The sequence below is a fragment of the Microcaecilia unicolor genome, chromosome 8 (genome assembly GCF_901765095.1).
Source record: "Microcaecilia unicolor chromosome 8, aMicUni1.1, whole genome shotgun sequence".
Classification (NCBI taxonomy): domain Eukaryota; kingdom Metazoa; phylum Chordata; class Amphibia; order Gymnophiona; family Siphonopidae; genus Microcaecilia; species Microcaecilia unicolor.
In genome coordinates, this window is record NC_044038.1 from 245,183,675 (window position 1) to 245,205,135 (window position 21,461).

Below are 21,461 nucleotides of genomic sequence, written 5' to 3' on the forward strand. Positions count from 1 at the left end.
TCGTTCTCACCCAGCTGATGAAACCTCCTTTTGAGCCACTGAATTCCTGCCATCCGAAGTACTTGACCTGGAAGGTCATTTTCTTGGTGGCAGTTACTTCGGCTCGTAGAGTCAGTGAGCTTCAGGCCCTGGTAGCCCAGGCCCCTTACACCAAATTTCATCACAACAGAGTAGTCCTCCGCACTCACCCTAAGTTTCTGCCAAAGGTCGTGTTGGAGTTCCATCTGAACCAGTCAATTGTCTTGCCAACATTCTTTCCCCGTCCTCATTCCTGCCCTGCTGAACGTCAGCTGCACACATTGGACTGCAAGAGAGCATTGGCCTTCTACCTGGAGCGGACACAGCCCCACAGACAGTCCGCCCAATTGTTTGTTTCTTTTGATCCCAATAGGAGGGGAGTGGCTGTAGGGAAACGCACCATTTCCAATTGGCTAGCAGATTGCATTTCCTTCACTTACGCCCAGGCGGGGCTGGCTCTTGAGGGTCATGTCACGGCTCATAATGTTAGAGCCATGGCTGCGTCGGTAGCCCACTTGAAGTCAGCCTCCATTGAAGAAATTTGCAAAGCTGCGACGTGGTCATCTGTCCACACATTCACATCTCATTACTGCCTGCAGCAGGATACCCGACGCGACAGTCGGTTCGGGCAGTCAGTTCTTCAGAACCTGTTTGGGCTTTAGGATCCAACTCCACCCCCCGAGGGCCCTGTTTGTTCTGTTCCAGGCTACACTCTCAGTTAGTTGGTAAATTTTTTAGGTCAATCTCAGTTATGTCCTCGCCGTTGCGAGGCCCAATTGACCATGGTTGTTGTTTTGAGTGAGCCTGGGGGCTAGGAATACCCCATCAGTGAGAACAAGCAGCCTGCTTGTCCTCGGAGAAAGCGAATGCTACATACCTGTAGAAGGTATTCTCCGAGGACAGCAGGCTGATTGTTCTCACAAACCCGCCCGCCTCCCCTTTGGAGTTGTGTCTTCCCTTGAAGTGTATTGTCTTGCTACATACTGGACTGGCCGGCTCGAGCCGGTTTCGGGCGGGAAGACGGCCGCGCATGCGCGGTGCGCATGGGCGCGCGAGGACTAGCAAAGGCCTTTGCTAGTAAACTTTCCGATGGACGGGGCTGCCGAGGACGTCAACCCATCAGTGAGAACAATCAGCCTGCTGTCCTCGGAGAATACCTTCTACAGGTATGTAGCATTCGCTTTACTGTATCACACTCACACGCAGAGAATCAGCCCCTACCAGCCACAAAAAAACCCCACATCTAATATGGACAATCAGCATCACTCACTAACACACATACATACAACCAAACTGCCCACCACCCAAAATGCCACACACTGCCATGGACAGACAACATCTTGCTTTCACACACATACACACACACTCCCTCCCCCAACCCCCTTAATACAAAAACTGAAACAGTAAAAACCTACATCTCTCTCTTACAAACACCCACAGACTCCCATAATCCCCCCCAAAAAAACACAAACACTCATACAGAACAACCCTACCCCACAAACACCCCCCTACAAACACCCCCCCCACAAAATGGCACACACACTCACAGACACCCACAACCCCCCTCAAAACCACAAACACTCATACAGAACAACGCTACCCTACCCCACAAACACCCCTCCCCCCCCCAAAAAAAAAATAGCATACACCCATAGACCCCCACAACCCCCCCTCAAAACCACAAACACTCATACAGACTTTACAACTTAAAAAAAAAACTCTCTTCCTTTTAAAAAAAATATATATCCCTTAATATCAAACAGAAAAAGAAAACAAACAAAAAAAAAAACACATGCTAGCGCCCGTTTCATTTGTTTTGGAAACGGGCCTTTTTTACTAGTAATATATAAATATAAGACTTGTATATGTATTTTCATGATTTCACAATAAACTTAATTGCTTAATTGTTTTCTATTAATATATCTTTCCCCTTATTCCCTTATTGTAGTTTTGAGGAGGAGCTGGGTGGGGGGCGCCCCATCTCAACCTTCGCCTCAGGCAGCAATTGCCTTGAGCTTCCCCTGCTTTTGATGGTTGAGAAGATATGTGTACCCTAAATGGTTATGTCCAGAAATCTAGCTATTCTAGCTCCTCCTTATCAGTAAAACTAAAATTATAAATAGGCCAAACACTTCTAAAGATTTAGCAATAATTTTGACAGCTAATTGCTTAGCAACATTTTGTGAAAACATTCTACCACCTGAATTAGCAGTTTTACAGAATTTAGAAAATCTTTGCAATTGAAAAGCCCGTGGATGCAAGAAGGGCTCCAGCAACCAGGTTTTGTGAAAGTGCTTATGGAATTTGTTGCAGATCCATGAGCTTCAGTAATTTCTCTCTGTTTTGATTTGGTGTCTTTGGACAGCACAAGGGTTAAGTTGAGTTACATAGACACTGTAATGTGAATTTTTCTCGAATCTGTTTCCTCTTACTTTTTGGTTTAATGTTATAAAATTTACAGTGTCTTGACACATGGCCATTGGAGAAAAGGAGGCAATGTATGAAATAAACATATTTGGTTTTATTTATTTTATTTATTTGTAGCATTTGTATCCCACATTTTCCCACTGATTTGCAGGCTCAATGTGGCTTACATTTGCTGTAATGGCGGTTGCCATTTCCGGGTAACAGAATTACAAAAGGCATTGCATTAAGGTGTATACATACAAGGTAAAGAAGAATATGTTATGGTATTGCATATTGGTTCCTGAGTGATAGATTGGATTGTAACATACATTAGGTCATCGACTACAGAGAGACCATAATCGACATAAGGATTAAAGTGGTAGTGCTTGATCATTATTAACAAAGAGGTTATACATTCAAGTGATAAAGAGTTCGGTTTTCTAGTTCATATGCAATCTTATTCTTTAGTATTGAGAGTGGGTTTTATTGGTATGCCTTCTTGAACAGTTCAGTTTTTAGAAATATAATAGAAGCGTCTGTCAAAGATTTCTATACATGTGATATGCTTATGATCTAATTTGATCATTGGCACATCTTGTATTCTTATTTTAAGTGTGTATATAAAAAATATCTGACATTACATAAAAAAAAATAAAATGCTTTGTCAAATAAGCATTGGAATATTAGTAATATCCCCAAAGAAAGCAAAGACCTTGTTGCACTGTAGTTTGTGGCAGTTTCTCCTCATGTTACTGTACAAGTAATCACATTTATATTTAAGTTAGTGATTTATTTTTAAAAGTTAGTGTTCTAATATTTCTGTCTTCCTTTGTTCCGTAGATTTTCAGCCTCTGTCCCCAATATCTGTCCATGAGCGTTACAATTCTCCAACAGCAGGAAGTGCAAAAAGGAGGCTTTTTAGAGATGACAATCTAAAGGAATTCCATGTAGAAAAAATTAATATGACTGAAATGACTAAATTAAAAATTACACCATCCACAACTGTTGCAGTTGATAATCTATCCATGTCACCGAGCCAGATGATTCTCTCCACGGCATCTACAACAGTGACGGGGACCACGGGACACAGAGTGGCCATTCCTTTGACTGGTGAGGTTTCTTCTTTTCCTTTGTTAGCTATATTCATTCTAGGGTAATAAATGCTATTAGTTGATTGAACTGTTCCTAAAAAATTGAGGTTTGGCTATGAATGCAGTTTGAATTCAGGTGTGGGGATCTCTAAAAGGGTCTTTTAAAAAGGCGCGCTAGCGTTTTTAGCGCGTCCTAAAAATTCATGTGCGCTAAATGCTAAGTTGCCCATAGGAATATAATGGGTGTCTTAGCAATTAGTGTGCACTAAAAGGGGCTGTAAATGAACTATTTTCAGTATGACAGAACATCAACACACACTGATGTAGTGAACACCAGTAACTAGTGCCATTTGCAAAGTAATGAAGTAGTCCAGTAATGTAGCATTTCTGGGTAGAGATAATAAATTATTCTTACATTGTGAGCCGTTTAGGGACAGAGAAAGTACCTGCATATAATGTGTACAGCGCTGCGTATGTCTAGTAGTGCTATAGAAATGATTAGTAGTATTTTAATCAGTTGCTTAGGCAACAAATCAATCTTAATCTGGAAGCCCTTTCACTTGATATATCTGCTAAATTAAATGTTAAAGGACAGGGTGTATTGCTGTTCATAAAGCAAGATTGGTGGTTAAGAAATGCATTTTACAGTCGTAGGCTAGAGCGAAGGCACCTTCATTTTGAAAATGGAGGACTAAACTTCATATCCTTGTGATGTGGGAGGCAAGGGAATGTACTCCTAACCTTTAAACAAAAAAAGATTTTTTTTTCTTGGTCTGGGAACCTTCTATACAATCTCTCTCTGGTGAGAAGTTTGTTATTGAATAAGATTTTTTATTTGTTGCATTTGTATCCCACGTTTTCCCACCTCTTTGCAGGCTCAATGTGGCTTACATAGTAATTGGCGTTAACCGATTCCGGTGTGAACAAATACAAATTCCCTATCATCAAGCCGATCAATCCATAGACTGGTGGGTTGTGTCCATCTACCAGGACACAGCAGGTGCAGATAGAGAGCAATCTTTTTCCTCCTTATATGTGGTCATGTGCTGCCGGAAATTCCCCAGTATGTTCTCTATCTCTGCAGGTGTGTGGTCACACAGCAGCAGCTCTGGCTAGGTCTCCAAGCCTAATTGTTTAGGTTTTGTTGAGTACCTGGGGTTGAGGGCTCTTCGTGAGCAAGTGCAAACCTGGTAGTGCCAGGTCCCTCCTTTTCTCCCCCCTCCCGCTGGCTCCGTTAAAAAAAAAAAAATTAAACGTTCAAAAAGGTCCATTTGCAGCTGCTCACTGGAACAAGTCGTCGCAGCTCGGAGCAAGAAGCAGGTAATTTTTACCTTTTACTAGCGGGCAGGGGGTTCCCCGAATGGTCTCCACGTGGTTGTGGCTGTGGCTTCGGCTTCGGATGGCAAGGGCGCGAAAAGACGCTCCCCGGAACGCGTTCGCGTGCCTAGCGGGGAAGCAGGGGGCTCGAAGGTAGAGTCACCCTTTTTGGGCGCCCTTTCGGAGCCGGGAGAGTTCACCGGTTTTTCCTCCGGCGCAGCGGCCTTTCCCGCCTTAGGCGCCCATCCCCCTCTGGCTGCCCTCCCGGTCGTGACCGGCCACGTGGCTCGGTCGGCTTCTTCTTGGGCCGCCCTCGAGATGGGAGACGTTAACAGCTTGGTCGCCCTTGAATTGGGCGACAGTAAGAAGTCGGCAAAATTAAAACGCCCTTATTCTCGCGCGGCTCCTTCTCGGAGTTTCGCGCCGGACGCCATTTTGGACGCGCAACACGCCTCTCCCCCGCTCCTGGGAGCACAGATGGAGGGCGCCTCTAGGGCCGCGGCACAGGCTGCAGAAATGCACAGACTGGGGGGTTTCTCCCCTGAGTTCATTTTGCTGCTGCATCAGGCCTTTCTTATGCAGAACACTGCCCCTGCTCACCTCTTTGATCGGGGTGATGAGGCCTCTATGCTTAAGCGCCCTAGGGTGGATCTTCCACCCTCGGGGGCTCGGTCTCCTCTGATGTGGATGACGGCAGCGTGTCTGAGTTCTCCCAGAGATTCTTAGCGGAATCTATGGAGGAGACTGATCCTCGCTCGGATGGAGCGGACGACCCCGCTGCAGCGCGGTTTTTTCGCTCAGAGGATTTGCCCAACCTGCTTGTGCAGGCCATGAACATTTTGAAGATTGCCTCTCCGGAGGAAGGCTCTCTCTCAGCCTCTACTGGCTCCGCCATTATGCTGGGAACGAAACGCCTGCCTAGAACCTTCCATGTTCTTGAAGCCATGCAGACCTTAATTTCAGCGCAATGGGATGCCCCTGAGGCGAGCCTGAAAGTAGCCGGGGCTATGTCCCGTCTGTACCCCTTACCTGAGGGGGAACGGGAAGCCTTTGTCTGGCCCACGGTAGATTCCTTAATCACTGCCGTGACTAAGAAAACGGCACTGCCCTGAAGGACGCCCAGGACAGGAGAATGGAGGTGGCCTTAAAGTCGTCCTTTGAGGTGGCCGCTCTGAGTTTGCAAGCCTCGGTTTGCGGCTCCTACGTGGCTAGGGCGTGCCTGACTGTTTTGCAGCGGGCTTCCCCCTCGGGCCCTTCCTGGAGGGCGGAATGGCCGACCCTGGTCGGGTTTGGCCTACTTGGCAGACTTGCTGTATGATGTTTTGAGAGCCTCGGCCAAGGGTATGGCTCAGACAGTCTCTGCGTGGCGGTGGCTCTGGCTTAAGCACTGGTCTGCTGACTATGCCTCTAAATCTCGCCTAGCCAAGCTGCCTTTTAAAGGCAAGCTGCTCTTTGGGGACGAGCTGGACAAGATCGTGTCGGAGCTGGGCACATCCAAGGGCAAGAGGTTGCCGGAGGTCCGGACTCGGGCCGGCAGTGCCCGTCCTGGTTCCTCTAAGGGCCGATTCCAGGAAGCCCGTCGGTATCGCCCGGGCAAGTCGGCCTCCTCTGCCTCCGCTTCATTCAAGCGGAACTTCTCCCCCAAGCAGCATTCCTTTTGTAGGGACCGCCGTCCAGGAGGTTTGTCCTCCGGCCCGCCCCCAGGGTCGCATACCCAATGACGGGGACCTGGTCCATGGCCCAGTGCAGATAGGAGGAAGGTTGTCCTCGTTTCTGGGCAAGTGGACCAGGGTAACTTCAGACGCTTGGGTTCTGGAAGTCATCAGAGACAGCTACAAGCTAGAGTTCTGCCGACCCCTAAGAGACGGGTTTGTAAACTCTCCTTGCAAGTCTCAGGTCAGAGCAGCTGCCGTGCAGCAGACTTTGAACAACCTGATCCGCCTGGGTGCGGTGGTCCCGGTGCCAGTAGATCAGCTTGGCATGGGGCGCTACTCCATTTACTTTGTGGTGCCAAAGAAAGAAGGTTCTGCTCGGCCTATTCTCGACCTCAAGGGAGTCAATCGGGCCTTGAAAGTTCAGCACTACTGGATGGAGACCCTCTGCTCTGTAATAGCTGCGGTGAAAAAGGGAGAATTCTTGGCCTCCCTGGACATCAAGGAAGCTTACCTACATATTCCCATCTGGCCGCCTCATCAGCGCTTTCTGTGCTTTGCAGTGCTGGGCCGACACTTCTAGTTCAGAGCCCTCCCGTTCTGGTTGGCTACGGCTCCGTGGACCTTCTCCAAAGTAATGGTGGTCATCGCGGCCTACCTCCGCAAGGAGGGAGTGCAAGTCCATCCCTATCTGGACGACTGGCTAATCCTAGCCCCTTCCTATGCGGAGTGCGGGAGAGCTACAGACAAGGGTCATTGCTCTTCTGAGCTCCCTGGGATGGGTCATCAACTGGGAGAAAAGCCAGCTGCGCCCGACTCAGTCCCTGGAGTATCTGGGAGTTCGATTCGACACCCAAGTGGGCAGAGTGTTCCTGCCGGACAACCGGAGAGTCAAGCTTCAGACCCAGGTGGACCAGTTCCTAGCCTCCTCTACTCTTCGAGCTTGGGACTATGTGCAGCTGTTGGGCTCCATGACAGCCACGATGGAGGTACTGCCCTGGGCCAGGGCTGATATGAGACCACTACAGCACTCTCTTCTGCGGCGGTGGACTCCAGTCTTGGAGGATTACGCCTTCCTTTGGATCCAGCGGTGCGAAAGGCGCTGAGCTGGTGGCTGAGGCCAGGCAAGCTGTCCGCAGGAATGCCTCTTATAACCCCGGAGTGGGTTGTCGTCACGACGGACGCCTGCTTGACGGGCTGGGGAGCCCACTGCCTGGGACGGACAGCGCAGGGGCTCTGGTCTCCTGCAGAGACGAAATGGTCCATCAAGCTCCTGGAACTCCGAGCCATTCGGTTGGCGCTTCTAGAGTTTCTCCCGGCACTGGTGCTGAGGCCTGTGTGGGTCCTGTCGGACAGTGCCAAGGCTGTGGCCTATGTCAATCGCCAGGGAGGTACCAGGAGCACCCCTTTAGCCAAAGAGGCCATGAAGCTATGCCTGTGGGCGGAAGTGAATCTGCAGCAGCTGTCGGCGGCCCACATTGCGGGAGTCATGAATGTCAAGGAGGACTTTCTCAGTCGCCATACCTTGGATCCCGGAGAGTGGCAACTGTCTGCTCGGGCGTTCTTGGGCATCATGAATCACTGGGGCCGGCCGAGCCTGGATCTGATGGCGTCCTCGGCCAATTGCCAAGTGCCGCGTTTTTTCAGCAGAGGACGGGACCCTCGATCTCTGGGAGTCGATGCTCTTCTCCAGCAGTGGCCGGCACAGGAGCTTCTCTACGTGTTCCCGCCCTGGCCCATGATGGGCAGGGTGCTAGGCCGGGTGGCAAAGCATCCGGGCCGGGTGATCCTGGTGGGTCCGGATTGGCCCAGACGTCCCTGGTATGCGGACTTAGTCAGACTCTCGGTGGACGGCCCTCTGCGGCTGCCAGCAGAGCGGGGCCTCTTACATCAGGGTCCCGTGGTGATGGAGGATCCCTTCCCCTTTGGTCTTACGGCATGGCTCTTGAGCGGAAGCGGCTGAGGAAGAAGGGCTTCTCAGACAAGGTGATCGCCACTATGCTGAGAGTGAGGAAGCGCTGTACTTCTACCACTTACGCCAGGGTTTGGCGTACCTTTGCGTTGTGGTGCGAGGCAGGCTCTGTATCGCCCTTCACTGCTCCAATTTCTTCAGTGTTGGCGTTCCTGCAAGAGGGGCTGGAGAAAGGCCTGTTGCTCAGTTCGCTGAAAGTCCAGGTGGCGGCTCTAGCTTGCTTCAGGAGTCGTCTGAAGGGGGCTTCCCTGGCTTCACAGCCAGATGTGGTACGCTTTCTCAAAGGAGTTAATCACCTGCGCCCCCCTCTGCACTCGACAGTGCCTACGTGGAATCTCAATCTGGTACTACGGACCTTGCAGAAGCCGCCCTTCGAGCCCTTGCCAAGGGCATCGCTGAAGGACCTGACACTGAAAGCGGTCTTCCTGGTGGCTATCACATCAGCCAGAAGAGTTTCCGAGCTCCAGGCTCTCTCGTGTAGAGAGCCGTTCCTGCGATTCACTGAGGCAGGAGTATCGATTCGCCCGATTCCCTCCTTCCTGCCCAAGATTGTTTCTCGATTCCATGTGAATCAGCAGCTTTACCTACCCTCCTTTCGTAGGGAGGATTACCAGAAGAGTACCCTGCGCTCAAATAGCTGGATGTTAGACGGGTCATCATCAGATACTTGGAAGTGACCAATGCTTTCCGGAAGTCGGATCACCTGTTCGTGCTGTTCGCAGGCCCTCGTAAGGGTCTGCAGGCATCTAAGCCTACGATGGCACGTTGGGTCAAGGAGACGATCGCGTCAGCTTATGTGGCGGCAGGGAAGGTCCCGCCTATTCAGCTGAAGGCACACTCTACTAGAGCACAAGCGGCTTCGATGGCGGAGTCCAGATCCGTCACCTTGGAAGAGATTTGCAGAGCGGCTACTTGGTCGTCGGATCATACCTTCTCACGACATTACCGCTTGGATGTGGCTGCTTGGGCCGAGGCCCAGTTTGGGGCTTCAGTGTTGCGTTCAGGGATTTCCATATCCCGCCCTGGGTGAGTACTGCTTCGGTACATCCCACCAGTCTATGGATTGATCGGCTTGATGATAGGAAAGGTAAAATTATGTATCATACCTGATAATTTTCTTTCCCTTAATCATAGCCGATCAATCCATAGCCCCTCCCAGATATCTGTATTGTTTGTGTTCTGGTTATATTTCAGGTTCAAGTTCAGTCTTCATTTCCTGTTCACGAGGACTTCGTGTTCCAAGTTCTTCCAATTGAAGTCTCTTCGATTTGAGACGATTTTGTGTTACAGTGAGCTGCTGCTTCCTCTCCCCCCGTTTCGGCGGTGGCTGGATTGATAACTAAATTATGCCGGCGTTCCCTCCCACTTCGTGCGGCTGTAGGGTAGCTTTGTATCCCCCCTGCTTCGGCGGTGTTAGGGTAAGCCAGCTGCTCCTGCGGTTGCAGTAGCAGGATAAGCCAGTTCCCCCCGCGTCGGCGGGTGTGGTTTCTCGCCCACCACCCCGGCGGTGGTGCGCTGGAATATTTCCCCTCCCCCGCTTCGGCGGTGGTGAGCTGGGCAGAGTGTCCCTTTGTGGGTGTAATTCTCTAAGTGCTGAGTCCTGCGGACGGAGCTTTGATATTGACATACTGGGGAATTTCCGGCAGCACATGACCACATATAGGGAGGCAAAAGATTGCTCTCTATCTCCACCTGCTGGTAGATCGACACAACCCACCAGTCTATGGATTGATCGGCTATGATGAAGGGAAAGAAAATTATCAGGTATGATACATAATTTTACCTTGCGAGTAATATCAAGGTGATATTATGGTAGAGTGAGATACATGTATGGTAAAAGGCAATTGGGGAGAACTTAGTGAGGGAAAGGAAGAGTTAGGATATGTCCGTTACGATCTTCGGTTATGTTGTGTCGCAAATGTCCAGGTTTTATGTCGGGTATACCCTTCTGAACAGTTCTGTTTTTAGTGCTTTCCGAAAATTCATGTGGTCGAGTGTGGTTTTTTACTGCTTTTGGTAGTGCGTTCCACAATTGTGCGCTCAGGTTGGAAAAGCTGGATGCATAGGTTGATTTGTATTTGAATCCTTTGCTGTTTGGGTAGTGGAGGTTTAGGTATGATCGTGTTGATTTTATGATGTTTCTGAGTGGTAGTTCAATGAGGTCTAGCACAAATAGAGTACAACAGCATACACAACAAGCATACAGAAAAAAGCAACACTGGGCTTTTAAGACTGGGACACTTCAAATTCTTTATTGATGACCTGACATGGGCCGTGTTTCAGCGTTAGACAACACCTGCCTCAGGGGTCAAAGAAAAGCTCAATAATATACACGTGGTATAACTTCAATGGCCTAAGTGTCTAACGCCGAAACACGGCCCGTGTCGGGTCATCAATAAAGAATTTCAAGTGTCCCAGTCTTAAAGGCCCAGTGTTGCTTTTTTCTGTATAGTTCAATGAGGTCTATCATGTATCCTGGTGCCTCGCCATAGATGATTTTGTGAACTGTCGTGCAGATTTTGAATGCGATGCGTTCCTTAATTGGAAGCCAGTGCAGTTTTTCTCAGAGTGGTTTGGCGCTGTCAAAATGCGTTTTTTTGTATATAAGTCGTGCTGCTGTGTTTTGGGCGGTTTAAAGTTTCTTTATGATTTGTTCTTTGCATCCCGCATAGATTCCGTTAAAATAGTCTGCGTAGCTTAGTACCATTGACTGTACCAGGTTGTGAAATATTTCCCTCGGGAAGAATAGTTTCACACGTTTTAGTTTCCACATTGAGAGGAACATTTTCTTTATGGTGAGTTTAGCTTGGGACTGTAATTGGAGGTTTCGGTTGATTGTTACTCCAAGAATTTTCAGGCTGTCCAAAATAGGGAGGGTGTATCCTGGGGTGTTAATGTTTATGGGTTTGTATGTGTTGTATTGAGATGAGATGATGAGACAGTGTGTTTTTTCTGTGTTGAGTTTTAGTTGGAATGCATTTGCCCATGAGTTCATGATGTTTAAGCTGAGCTTGATTTTATTGGTGATTTCTGCTAAATCATGCTTGTAGGGGATGTATAGGGTGACGTCATCAGTGTAAATGAATGGATTACGGCCTTGTGTGGATAAGGCTTTGGCTAGTGGGACCATCATGAGGTTGTAAAGGATCGGTGATAGTGGTGATCCTTGTGGTGCTCCGCAGTCTGGTTTCCAGGGTGACGATATGTTGGTGCTTGATTTCACTTGGTATGTTTTGGTGGTTAGAAAGCCCTTAATCCAGTTGAGAGTGTTACCACCAATTCCAAAATAGTCTAGGAATCTTAGCAATATGTTATGGTTAACCATGTCGAACACACTGAACATGTCAAATTGAAGGAGGAGAATGCTTATGCCTATTGCTATCTCCTTGAATTTGGATAGGAGAGTGAGTAGTACTGTTTCGGTGCTATATTGGGGTCGGAATCCTGATTGTGACTCATGTAGTATAGTGAATTTGTTTATGTAATCGTTGAGTTGTTTGGTCACCAGTCCTTTCATAAGTTTGACTACTAATGGGGTAGATGCTACTGGGCGGTAGTTGGTGATGTCATTTGTTTTTTTTTGTCATTTGGGGTTTTTTTTTCTTGGTGTCTTTTGGTATTGGGGTGAGCAGGATATTACCTTTTTCTTTAGGAAAAATACTCCGCTGAAGCACGAAATTTAGATGGGATGTGAGATGAAGCGGTGGGGGGCAGATTGTATTAGGTAGCTGGGGCAGATGTCCAATTAACAGTGGCTTTTGGAGTATTTTTTAATTGCCTGAGTAACTATGTCGGCGCTGAGGAGAACGAAATTTGTCCATAATCAGTCCGCCGGGTATTCACCAGGCAGTAATATACTGGAAGCGAACTGTCAGATCTCCTTTTTTTAAGGATATTGGGCATTGAAGGGGGGTGTGATTGGGGGGGGGGGCGGATATTGGGCATTGAAGGGAGGGTGGGTTCGAGGCAGGTAAGTGTTATAGAAGGGAAGGGATAATGGTCAGTTTATAGTTGATACGTAAGTGACTGGTTATAAGAAAAAAACTTCTCACCTAACCAAGTTCTTTTTATTTTTTAATTGGAGTTTAGGGCCCCTACCCATACCTGCCTCAAATGGCCTCACACATCAGTGACTCCTCTCAGACAGCCAGGGAGGACTCAATCCAAACACTATCTCCCTATAACATGTCGCCTAAAGTTAGGTGCCATTCGTGTGCAGAAGTTATAGAATACTAAGACTTTTATTTTTTTTATTTGAAAAATTTGATGTACTGCCATTCAGAGTCTGTCAAGACGGTGAACAATAAATACAAAACCACTAGAGAACCAAGCGAAATCCACCATAAAGAAAATGTTTCACTCAATGTGGAAACTCAACGCGTGAAACCATTCCTCCCAAGGGAAATATTTCGCAACCTGATACAATCAATAGTACTAAGGCACGCAGACTACTGCAACGGAATCTATGCGGGATGCAAAGAACAAATCATAAAGAAACTTCAGACCGCACAAAACACAGCAGCCAGGCTTGTATTTGGAAAAACGCGTTTTGAAAGCGCCAGACCCCTCCAACAAAAACTGCACTGGCTCCCAATCAAAGAATGTATCGTTTTCAAAATCTGCACAATAGTCCATAAATTTATTTACGCGAAGCGCGGGATATATGGCAGACCTCACTGACCTGCCAACTAGAAACACCTCAAGATCAGCACATTCATACCTAAATCTCCATTACCCAAGCAGCAAAGGACTCAAATACAAATCAACTTACGCATCCAGCTTTTCCTATCGAAGCACACTACTATGGAACGCACTGCCAAAAGTAGTAAAAACTACGTTTGACCACTCAAATTTCCGAAAGGTCCTAAAAAGTAACCTGTTCGGAAAGGCATTCCCCACCAACCCAACATAAAAAACCTGGACATTTGCAACATAACAAAGCCAAAGACCGAAATTGACATATCCTAACTCTTCATCTCTCTCTCTAAGTTCCCCCAATGTATCCACTATACTTGAACCTCATTCTAACATAATACCACCTTGTTTTTGTTTCATACCGGAACTGGCAAACGCCGTTACGGTACTATGTAAGCCACATTGAGCCTGCAAATAGGTGGGAAAATGTGGGATGCAAATGTAACAAAATAAATAAATAATACTAATACAGTATCCAAGATCCAGACAATAAAACAGCAGTCTCTGTTGAGTCAGTGGTCGCCGGTCTCCAAGGATTATCAGCACCTTCTTCCGTAGCAGCCGAAGGCTCGTTGCAGTTTAGTCTGGTGGTTGAAGGATTCCAGTCTGTTGAGAGGGGTTCCATTGGTGACCCCAAAATGGACGGTGGTCATGACAGATGGCAGTCTACTTGATTTGGGGGTGCACTGCCAATCTCAGTATGCACAGGGACTCTGGTCAGCAGCCGAGGTGCTGTAGCCTACAAAACTGGTTGGCGCTACGAGCAGTATGCATTTCAGGTGCTTGTAGAGAGCTGCCAGTTCGCGTGTTCTCCGACAACATGACTGCAGTGGCATATATCAACAGACAGGGCGGCATTTGCAGTCCTGCGTTGACAGTGGAAGCGGATTTGCGCCTAAAGTCGGTGGAGACGCACCTAGAGCATGTCTCAGCAGCTCACATTGCAGGATTGTTGAATGTTCAAGCTGACTGTCTCAGTTGTAGCCCGGTGGATCCGAGAGAGTGGGAACTCATGGAACCAGCATTTTGAGCAGTCGCTCGACGTTGGAGGACTTCCATTTTAAATTTGATGGCAACCCACAGGAATGCCAAGGCTCACCGGTTCTTCAGCAGAAGAAGAGAAAGCGGATCCAAAGACATTGATGCCCTTCTTCAAACCTGGTTGGAGATGGACTTTCTATATGTCTTTCTGCCATGGTCTCTGATCGGCAGAGTATTGCATCGGGTTTGACATCTCAGGGGGCTAGAGAGCCTGATTGCTCATGATTGGCCCAGGAGGCCATGGTATGCGGACTTCATCAGATTTTTGGTAGGCAGGCCATTTCGGCTTCCCGAGTCAGCCTTTTGTCTCGGTGTCCTCTTCTGATGGAGGATCCATCCCCCTTTGGTCTTACGACTTGGCTTTTTAGCAGTCAAAGCTGAGATGTAGGGGGTATCCAGACCCTCTGATTGAAACTTTGCTTCAGGTGAAGATGCGTTCTACTTCAACAGCGTATGTTCAGGTATGGTGCACTGAAAGGACTGTGTCGCCATTCCAGGCATCACTATCTCTTAATTTGCAATTTTTACAAGACGGATTGCAGAAGGGACTGGTGGTTGGTTCCCTTGGGGTACAAGTTGCAGCTTTGGCATGTTATTATGGCTGCCTATCTCATTCCTTTCTGGTATCACACCCAGACGTTGTACGCTTCTTGAAGGGTGCTACCTGCCTATGACCTCTGGTGGTTCATCCGTGTCCTTAGTGGAATATTAATTTGGTTCTTTGGGCACTACAGAAACCTCCATTTGAACCATTGCATAAGGCAACACTTATGTAGTATTTCTGATAGCTATGGCGTCTCTGCGCAGGGTTTCAGAATTACAAGTATTTTCTTGCAGAGATCCATTCCACCGCTTTACGGATGCGGGAGTGACTTTGCGAACGGTTCCTTTGTTTCTGCCAAAGGTGGTTTGTTTGTTTCACCTTAGCCAGCTGTTATTTCTGCTTTTGCTGAGGATCAGTTTCCCTCAGATTTCCAGCTTCTCTTCCTCTTGGCCATTAAACGGGTTCTGTTGCAATATTTAGTGGCGACCAATGACTTTCTTCATTTGGATCATCTGTTTGACCTTTTTACAGGCCCTCGCAAAGGTGAGGCGGCATCCAAGGCGACCATTGCGTGCTGGGTGTAAGAGGCCGTTTCTTTAGCATGTCTTCTAGCTGATTGTTCTCCAGCATGCCTTTGGGCTTATTCTATTCGGGCTACAGCAATCGGAAGCACGCATGGTTGCAGTGGAGGAGATCTGTCTGGCAGCAACTTGGTCTTCGGTTCATATGTTTGTCAGGCACTATCAGGTGGATGTTGCCATGCAAGCGGATGCTTCAGAACGTCTCTGCTAACTGGGGGAGTTTGTTTCCCACCCTGTTAAGTTACTACTTTGCTACATCCCACACATCTCTGGATTTGTCTTGAAGTAATTTTTGCTGTGTTTTTGTTGTTTGCTTTCTCTATTTCTCTATAGATAGTTGCAGTGTGCACGAATTTGAAATTTGATTTCTATGTTCTGTGAGGAAGGAGTTTTAGTGTGTTCTTTGTTTCCTACTGCTTTCATATGATATACTAAATGGCCAGGAAGCATTCCGTCCCATAAGGTACAGTTCAGATCAGTGCTCTCTATCTCTACTTACTGCTAGACGGACACAACCCACACGTCTCTGGATTCATCTGCTGTGACTAAAGGAAAGAAAATTATCAGGTAAGATATAATTTTTCGATCCAACTGCTGTTAACATCTTAGCCTATTTTGGATGTGGCACAAGATGAGTGACAATTTTTTAATTACAAATGGTTTAGGACTTTGTGCTGATTAGATGCTTGGAATTTTCACAGACATAGAAACATGTAGGCAGATAAAGACTTTATGGCCTGTCCAGTCTGCCCATCCATGCTATCTATTCTTCCTGTCACTCCCTTACAGATCCTATGTACTTGTCCCAAGCTTTCTTGAATTCACATACTGTTTTCGTCTCCACCATTTCTACCGGGAGGCCATGCCACAAATTCACCACCTTTTCCGTGAGGAAGTATTTTTTCAGGTTACTTCTTTGACCCCTTTCACCTTCATCCTATGCCCCCTTGTTCCAGAGCTTACTTTCTATTGAAAGAGACTTGCCTCCTGTGCATTTATGTCGTGTAGGTATTTAAATGTCTCTATCATTTCTCCCCTCTCCTGCCTTTCTTCTAAAGTATATATATTGAGGTCTTTAAGTCTGTCTTATACGCTTTATGATGAAGACCGCTGGCCATTTTAGCAGCTGCCCTCTGGACGAACTTCATCCTGTTTATCTTTTTGAAGGTACAGTCTCCAGAATTGTACACAATATTCTAAATGAGATTTCACCAGAGTCTTACACAGGGACATGACCTCCTTTTTCCTACTGGCCATTCCTTTCCCTATGTACACAGGCATCCATCTAGCTTTTACCATCACCTTTTCTACCTGTTTGGCCACCTTAAGATCATCGCATACGATCACACCCAAGTCCTGCTCCTCTTTTGTGCAGAAAAGTTCTTCACCTCCTAAACTGTACTGTTCCCTCGGGTTTTTGCAGCCCAAATGCATGACCCTTCATTTTTTAGTATTAAATGTAAGATGCCAGATTCCAGACCATTCCTCTAGCTTTGCTAAGTCCTTCCTCATGTTATCCACACCATCACGGGTGCCTACCATATTGTAGATTTTGGTATCTCTGCAAAGAGGCAGTCCTTACCAGACAGCCCTTCAGCAGTATCACTTACAAAAATGTTAAGAAGAACCAACCCAAGAACCGAACCTTGTGGCACACCACTGGTAACCACCTCTTCCTCAGAATGAGCTCCATTTACCACTACCCTCTGTTGCCTTCCACTGAAAAAGTTGCTATCAGTCACTTTAGGGCCCATACCGAGGGCACTCTATTTGTCGTCTATGTGGAACCGTGTTAAAAAGTTTGCTAAAATCTAAATATTCTACATTGAGCACCCAGTCAAAGAAATTAATCAGATTTGCTTCTTTCCTCATCAACCCTCCAGACCGGTCAAGACGCTTGGGTTATGCTCGCCTACCAGCAGAGGGAGACTGAGAACAGTAAACTTGAAACTATGTACATATAACCTGTGCCTAGGCTTCTATAGCCAGTATTTTCTCAGTCTCAGCAGAGGGTAGACAGGCAGCCTGTGCAGCTTGCCCGGTCTGGATAGGTTGTTGTGTTTATTTTTATTATTTTCTTTTGTTCTGTGCTGGTTTTGGTGGATCCCTGTACCTGAAAGATTTTGGTGTGCTAGGGGTTGCGGGTCCGCTGGGGCCCGTCTTTGTCCCCTTTGGGGTGTCACACCCGGGTGGCCGGGTCCCTCCCCCGAGCTGGCTCTCCGTTTGGGCAGCTTTGTGCCTCGGCTGCAGTTTGTCATACTGCAGCCTTGAGTGCCGGATGGTTTTAGCAGCAGCAGGGCTCAAACTAAAGGCTGCAGTAAAGTTTTATTGAAAAAAAAAAAAAAAAGAGTCGAGAGAGGCCCAAACTTTGGTGAGAGCTATTGGAGCTGCACTCCGGAGCCTCGGAGCTGTTCAGCTGTGAGTAAGACGCTGAGTTTTCCTGCTCGGGTGAGTTTCTTGGTACTTACAATTGGGGCACTTGTTTTGGCGGTCAGCTGGGGCTTGCAAAAATGTCGGGGAAACCGCTGCGGTGCCAGTCGTGTGCGCATCGGGGCGTCAACGCGGTGGGGAGCGTGCCTCAGTTCCTGTAATACATTGGATTCCAAAAACTTTACTATTCTGTTTTAAAAGCATTTCCATTAGTTTATTTACCACAGAAGTCAGACTTACCTGCCTGTAGGTCCCAACCTCTTCCTTCTGCTTTTGTGAAGATTGACCATATCTGCTCTTCTCCAAGCCTCTGGGACCACTTCCGACCATAGAGAAGCATTGAAAAGGTCAACCAGCAGAGCCGCTAGAACTTCCCTAAGTTCCTCCAGTACCCTCAGATGTATGCCATTCAGCCCATCACTTTCTCTGCCTTTAGTATTACCAGACATTTTTAAATATTGGAACATTATTTGAATAGCACTCAACATATATGAAAATATTGTCACATTACTTGATGACAGAGGGAGTGATGGTAGTACATTCAGAGTAAAAAAAATGATTAACTTCCTTTGAGCAGTAGTGTCAGTTACATATATGCTCTTATGAGGCTACAATATATAACAACAGCAGTTTGAGACACATGCGCACGCACACACAATGAGTAGTGAAGAAGGCTGATTTCGGGCATGTCACATAGTAACATAGTAACGTAGTAGATGACAGCAGATAAAGACCTGTATGGTCCATCCAGTCTGCCCAACAAGATAAACTCACATGTGCTACTTTTTGTGTATAACTGACCTTGATTTGTTTCTGCCATTTTCAGGGCACAGACCATAGAAGTCTGCCCAGCACTAGCCCCGCCTCCCACCACCGGCTCTGCCACCCAATCTCGGCTAAGCTTCCCCTGCAGTGCTAGTATAATATGAAGAAAGAAATCCCTAATACATTCAAAGTAATGAATCCATACAATTCAACATACTATAACACATTGTAAAGCAATAATCAGGCAATAGAACATCCAGTTCAACAGGGATGCATAGATCATGAAAATGTGTGCTGGAACCAAAGCAGACAAGCAAGCCAAACCACCACGAGGGTGAAGGTACACAAATTCCTACGAAAAGTAGAATCTGAGGAAAGGGGGAGAAAGCAGATACAGTGGCCACAGCTTGTCAAATTTCATCAGCTTACCGCGTTTTGAGCAGTCAGCTAACACAAATAATAAGCTTCCCAAAGGGCATTTCTTACTTGAGAAGAGGTAGGAAGCACCTTTGTACACTAACATTTGGCCACCTCACGGCAGAGGACCACAATACAAGGCAATAGCAATGTAACAATCTCTGGTGGCACTGATGTGTGTTGCAAATGCAAAAGAAAAAGACTAGGATTAGCCATTATGGAAAACACAAAGACATTACATAGTAACATAGTAGATGACGGCAGAAAAAGACCTGCATTGTCCAACAAGATAAACTCATATGTGCTACTTTTTGTGTATAACTGACCTTGATTTGTTTCTGCCATTTTCAGGGCACAGGCTGTAGAAGTCTGCCCAGTACTAGCCCCGCCTCCCAACCACTAGCCCCGCCTCATTAGAAAGCATTCTCACCCACTCCTTCCAAAAGTGGAAAACAAAAGCATATTCCCACCACATATGCACGTAGGTGCCCTCCTGCCCACAGTCTCTCCATCACTGACTCCTCCGAGATGGGAAAAATTCGAGCCAATCGTGATGGGGACATATATCACCCATAAAGAGATTTTATCCCATTCTTCACCAAGCTTACAGAGATGGAGAGTCGAAAAGTATTCTGGGAGATATGTGACCAGTCCTGATTAGAGAGTGAAAGGCCTAAATCTCTACCCCATATCCCTACAAACTTGGGTATACAAGGCCCCGAGTTGTCCATTAAAGTATATGCCCCAGATACAAAAACGTAGATTGTGAACCCACTAGGGACAGAGAATTTACCTGTGTATAATGTAAAACCACTTTGGTTGTACCACAAAGAAAAAGGTGGATGGTTCTGGTTAACACACCCATTTTTCTAAGGTTTTTGACATCGGGCCTTTATAAAACAAGCATAATGTATGTATTCCTAACCTAGGCACCCTGTTTTATAATTTACCCTTTTTTGAACCCTTGCATGTGTGGGGTTTTGCTTTTTGTTTTTTTTTTAAGCTGCTTAAGGAGATTAGCTTTTAGATATGCCTTCTTACCCAGGTAACTTGACTCATTATTTGCTTATATAGGTATGTGTGTATGTATGTATGTGTGTGTGTGTGTGTATAGCTTTAAAAATTGCTCCCCCCCCCCCCCCATTTAATATTTTATGGAATGTTATTACTCCTGTTAAGTTCATCAAAAATTGGTACCAAGCTGGCTATAGAAAGAATGAGAACTTTTGCAAAACTTTTATATGATGATTTGGTGTCATGTTATTGAGCAGTCATGAGCTACCTAAGATGTAAACTGATATAAGAGCTAGTTAGTATAAAAAGAATTGATACATAAGAAAAAATTACTGTTTATTGGAGCAAATCATGTGTTTTGTAAAAGTAACATCCCCAAGTTCAAAAGAAATGTATTCATAAAAGTGTTTTATATAAAATCTTAACTATAAAATATTCCATTTTAAATGGTTTTGTTAGTTGCAGAAAAACATGACTTATCTGTCAAAAACAGAAATTTAGTTTAGATTTATATTTGCAGGACTTGATGATGCTACTAGGATCACGTTTATACCCTTCTCAGTGAACTTATCTGGCTCATTCAAAAGCGAGAGAAGTCTGCAGATACCCTTGACTGCTGAAGCCTTGCTAAGTTCTCCCAAACAAAGTCATGTCAACAAAGCACAAGAAGTATATCCAGCACTGGGGAGCAAGCCAAAGAAAACTGGTTCCCTAGCACTGTTCTTCAGGAAGGTGCGTACCGATATGTCAAACACTTTCCAAATCCAAGGTTCCTAGATGGTTTTAAATAACTTCATCTTAACTGGAAGTCTAATGTCTATGCTGAGGACAGAAGTGGTTATCCATCAGTGAAAATATACAGTTATTAGGTGGCAAAGTAAGGCAAGACTGTGTTGCTTTAAAAAAAAAAAAAAAAAAAAAGGTTTATCTGAATTGAAGCTCTAAATTGCTTACAGCTTGTGTTCAATAATATGTTTTTATCTTTTTCAAAACTCATTCTAGAGTAAAATATAGAACAGCTCTCATAGCAATAAATTTTGTTCAGATATTGTGATCAGTTTTATTAATACTGAAATAGAAATAGCTTGGTTGGGAAGACTGAAACATACTGTTAAATTCACTCCAAGGGATTCTTGTCTATATGTGGCACTGAATAATACATTTCTCTAGGACATTTAGGATAGAAAGCCCTCATAGATTGGTTAAGTGATCTGACAGAGCCTGCTGCAGGAAAAGGTATTTCAGAATCCACAAGTTTGTAGAGATTTCTAGCAACTAGATCCATGCCTGGGCAGCACTTCATGTGTTAGTGTTGATATCTCATGTACTATATGCATTACTTGTTGCTGCAATTTAATTTTAAAAATACAAGTAAACAGTCACATTGAACCAACTCAGATTCCTTAGCATCCCACAGGTCAGTCCAGAACATGTAGTTTATATCAGTTGGCCAGTGGATGGAGACAGAAGAAAGTAGTTCTTTGTGATTCTCCCCCTACAGAGTTTCATGCAGCTGTA

General features: G+C 46.2%; 1 protein-coding gene across 1 annotated transcript in view; it reads left to right on the forward strand.

The window, feature by feature from the left end:
- RBL1 (RB transcriptional corepressor like 1) overlaps window positions 1-21,461 on the forward strand; it is a 389,513-nt gene that overhangs the window by 246,002 nt on the left and 122,050 nt on the right. Inside the window, 2 exon segments of the mRNA XM_030211607.1 lie at window positions 3,265-3,534; window positions 20,464-20,675. Of these exon segments, the coding sequence (XP_030067467.1) occupies window positions 3,265-3,534; window positions 20,464-20,675 (482 nt within the window).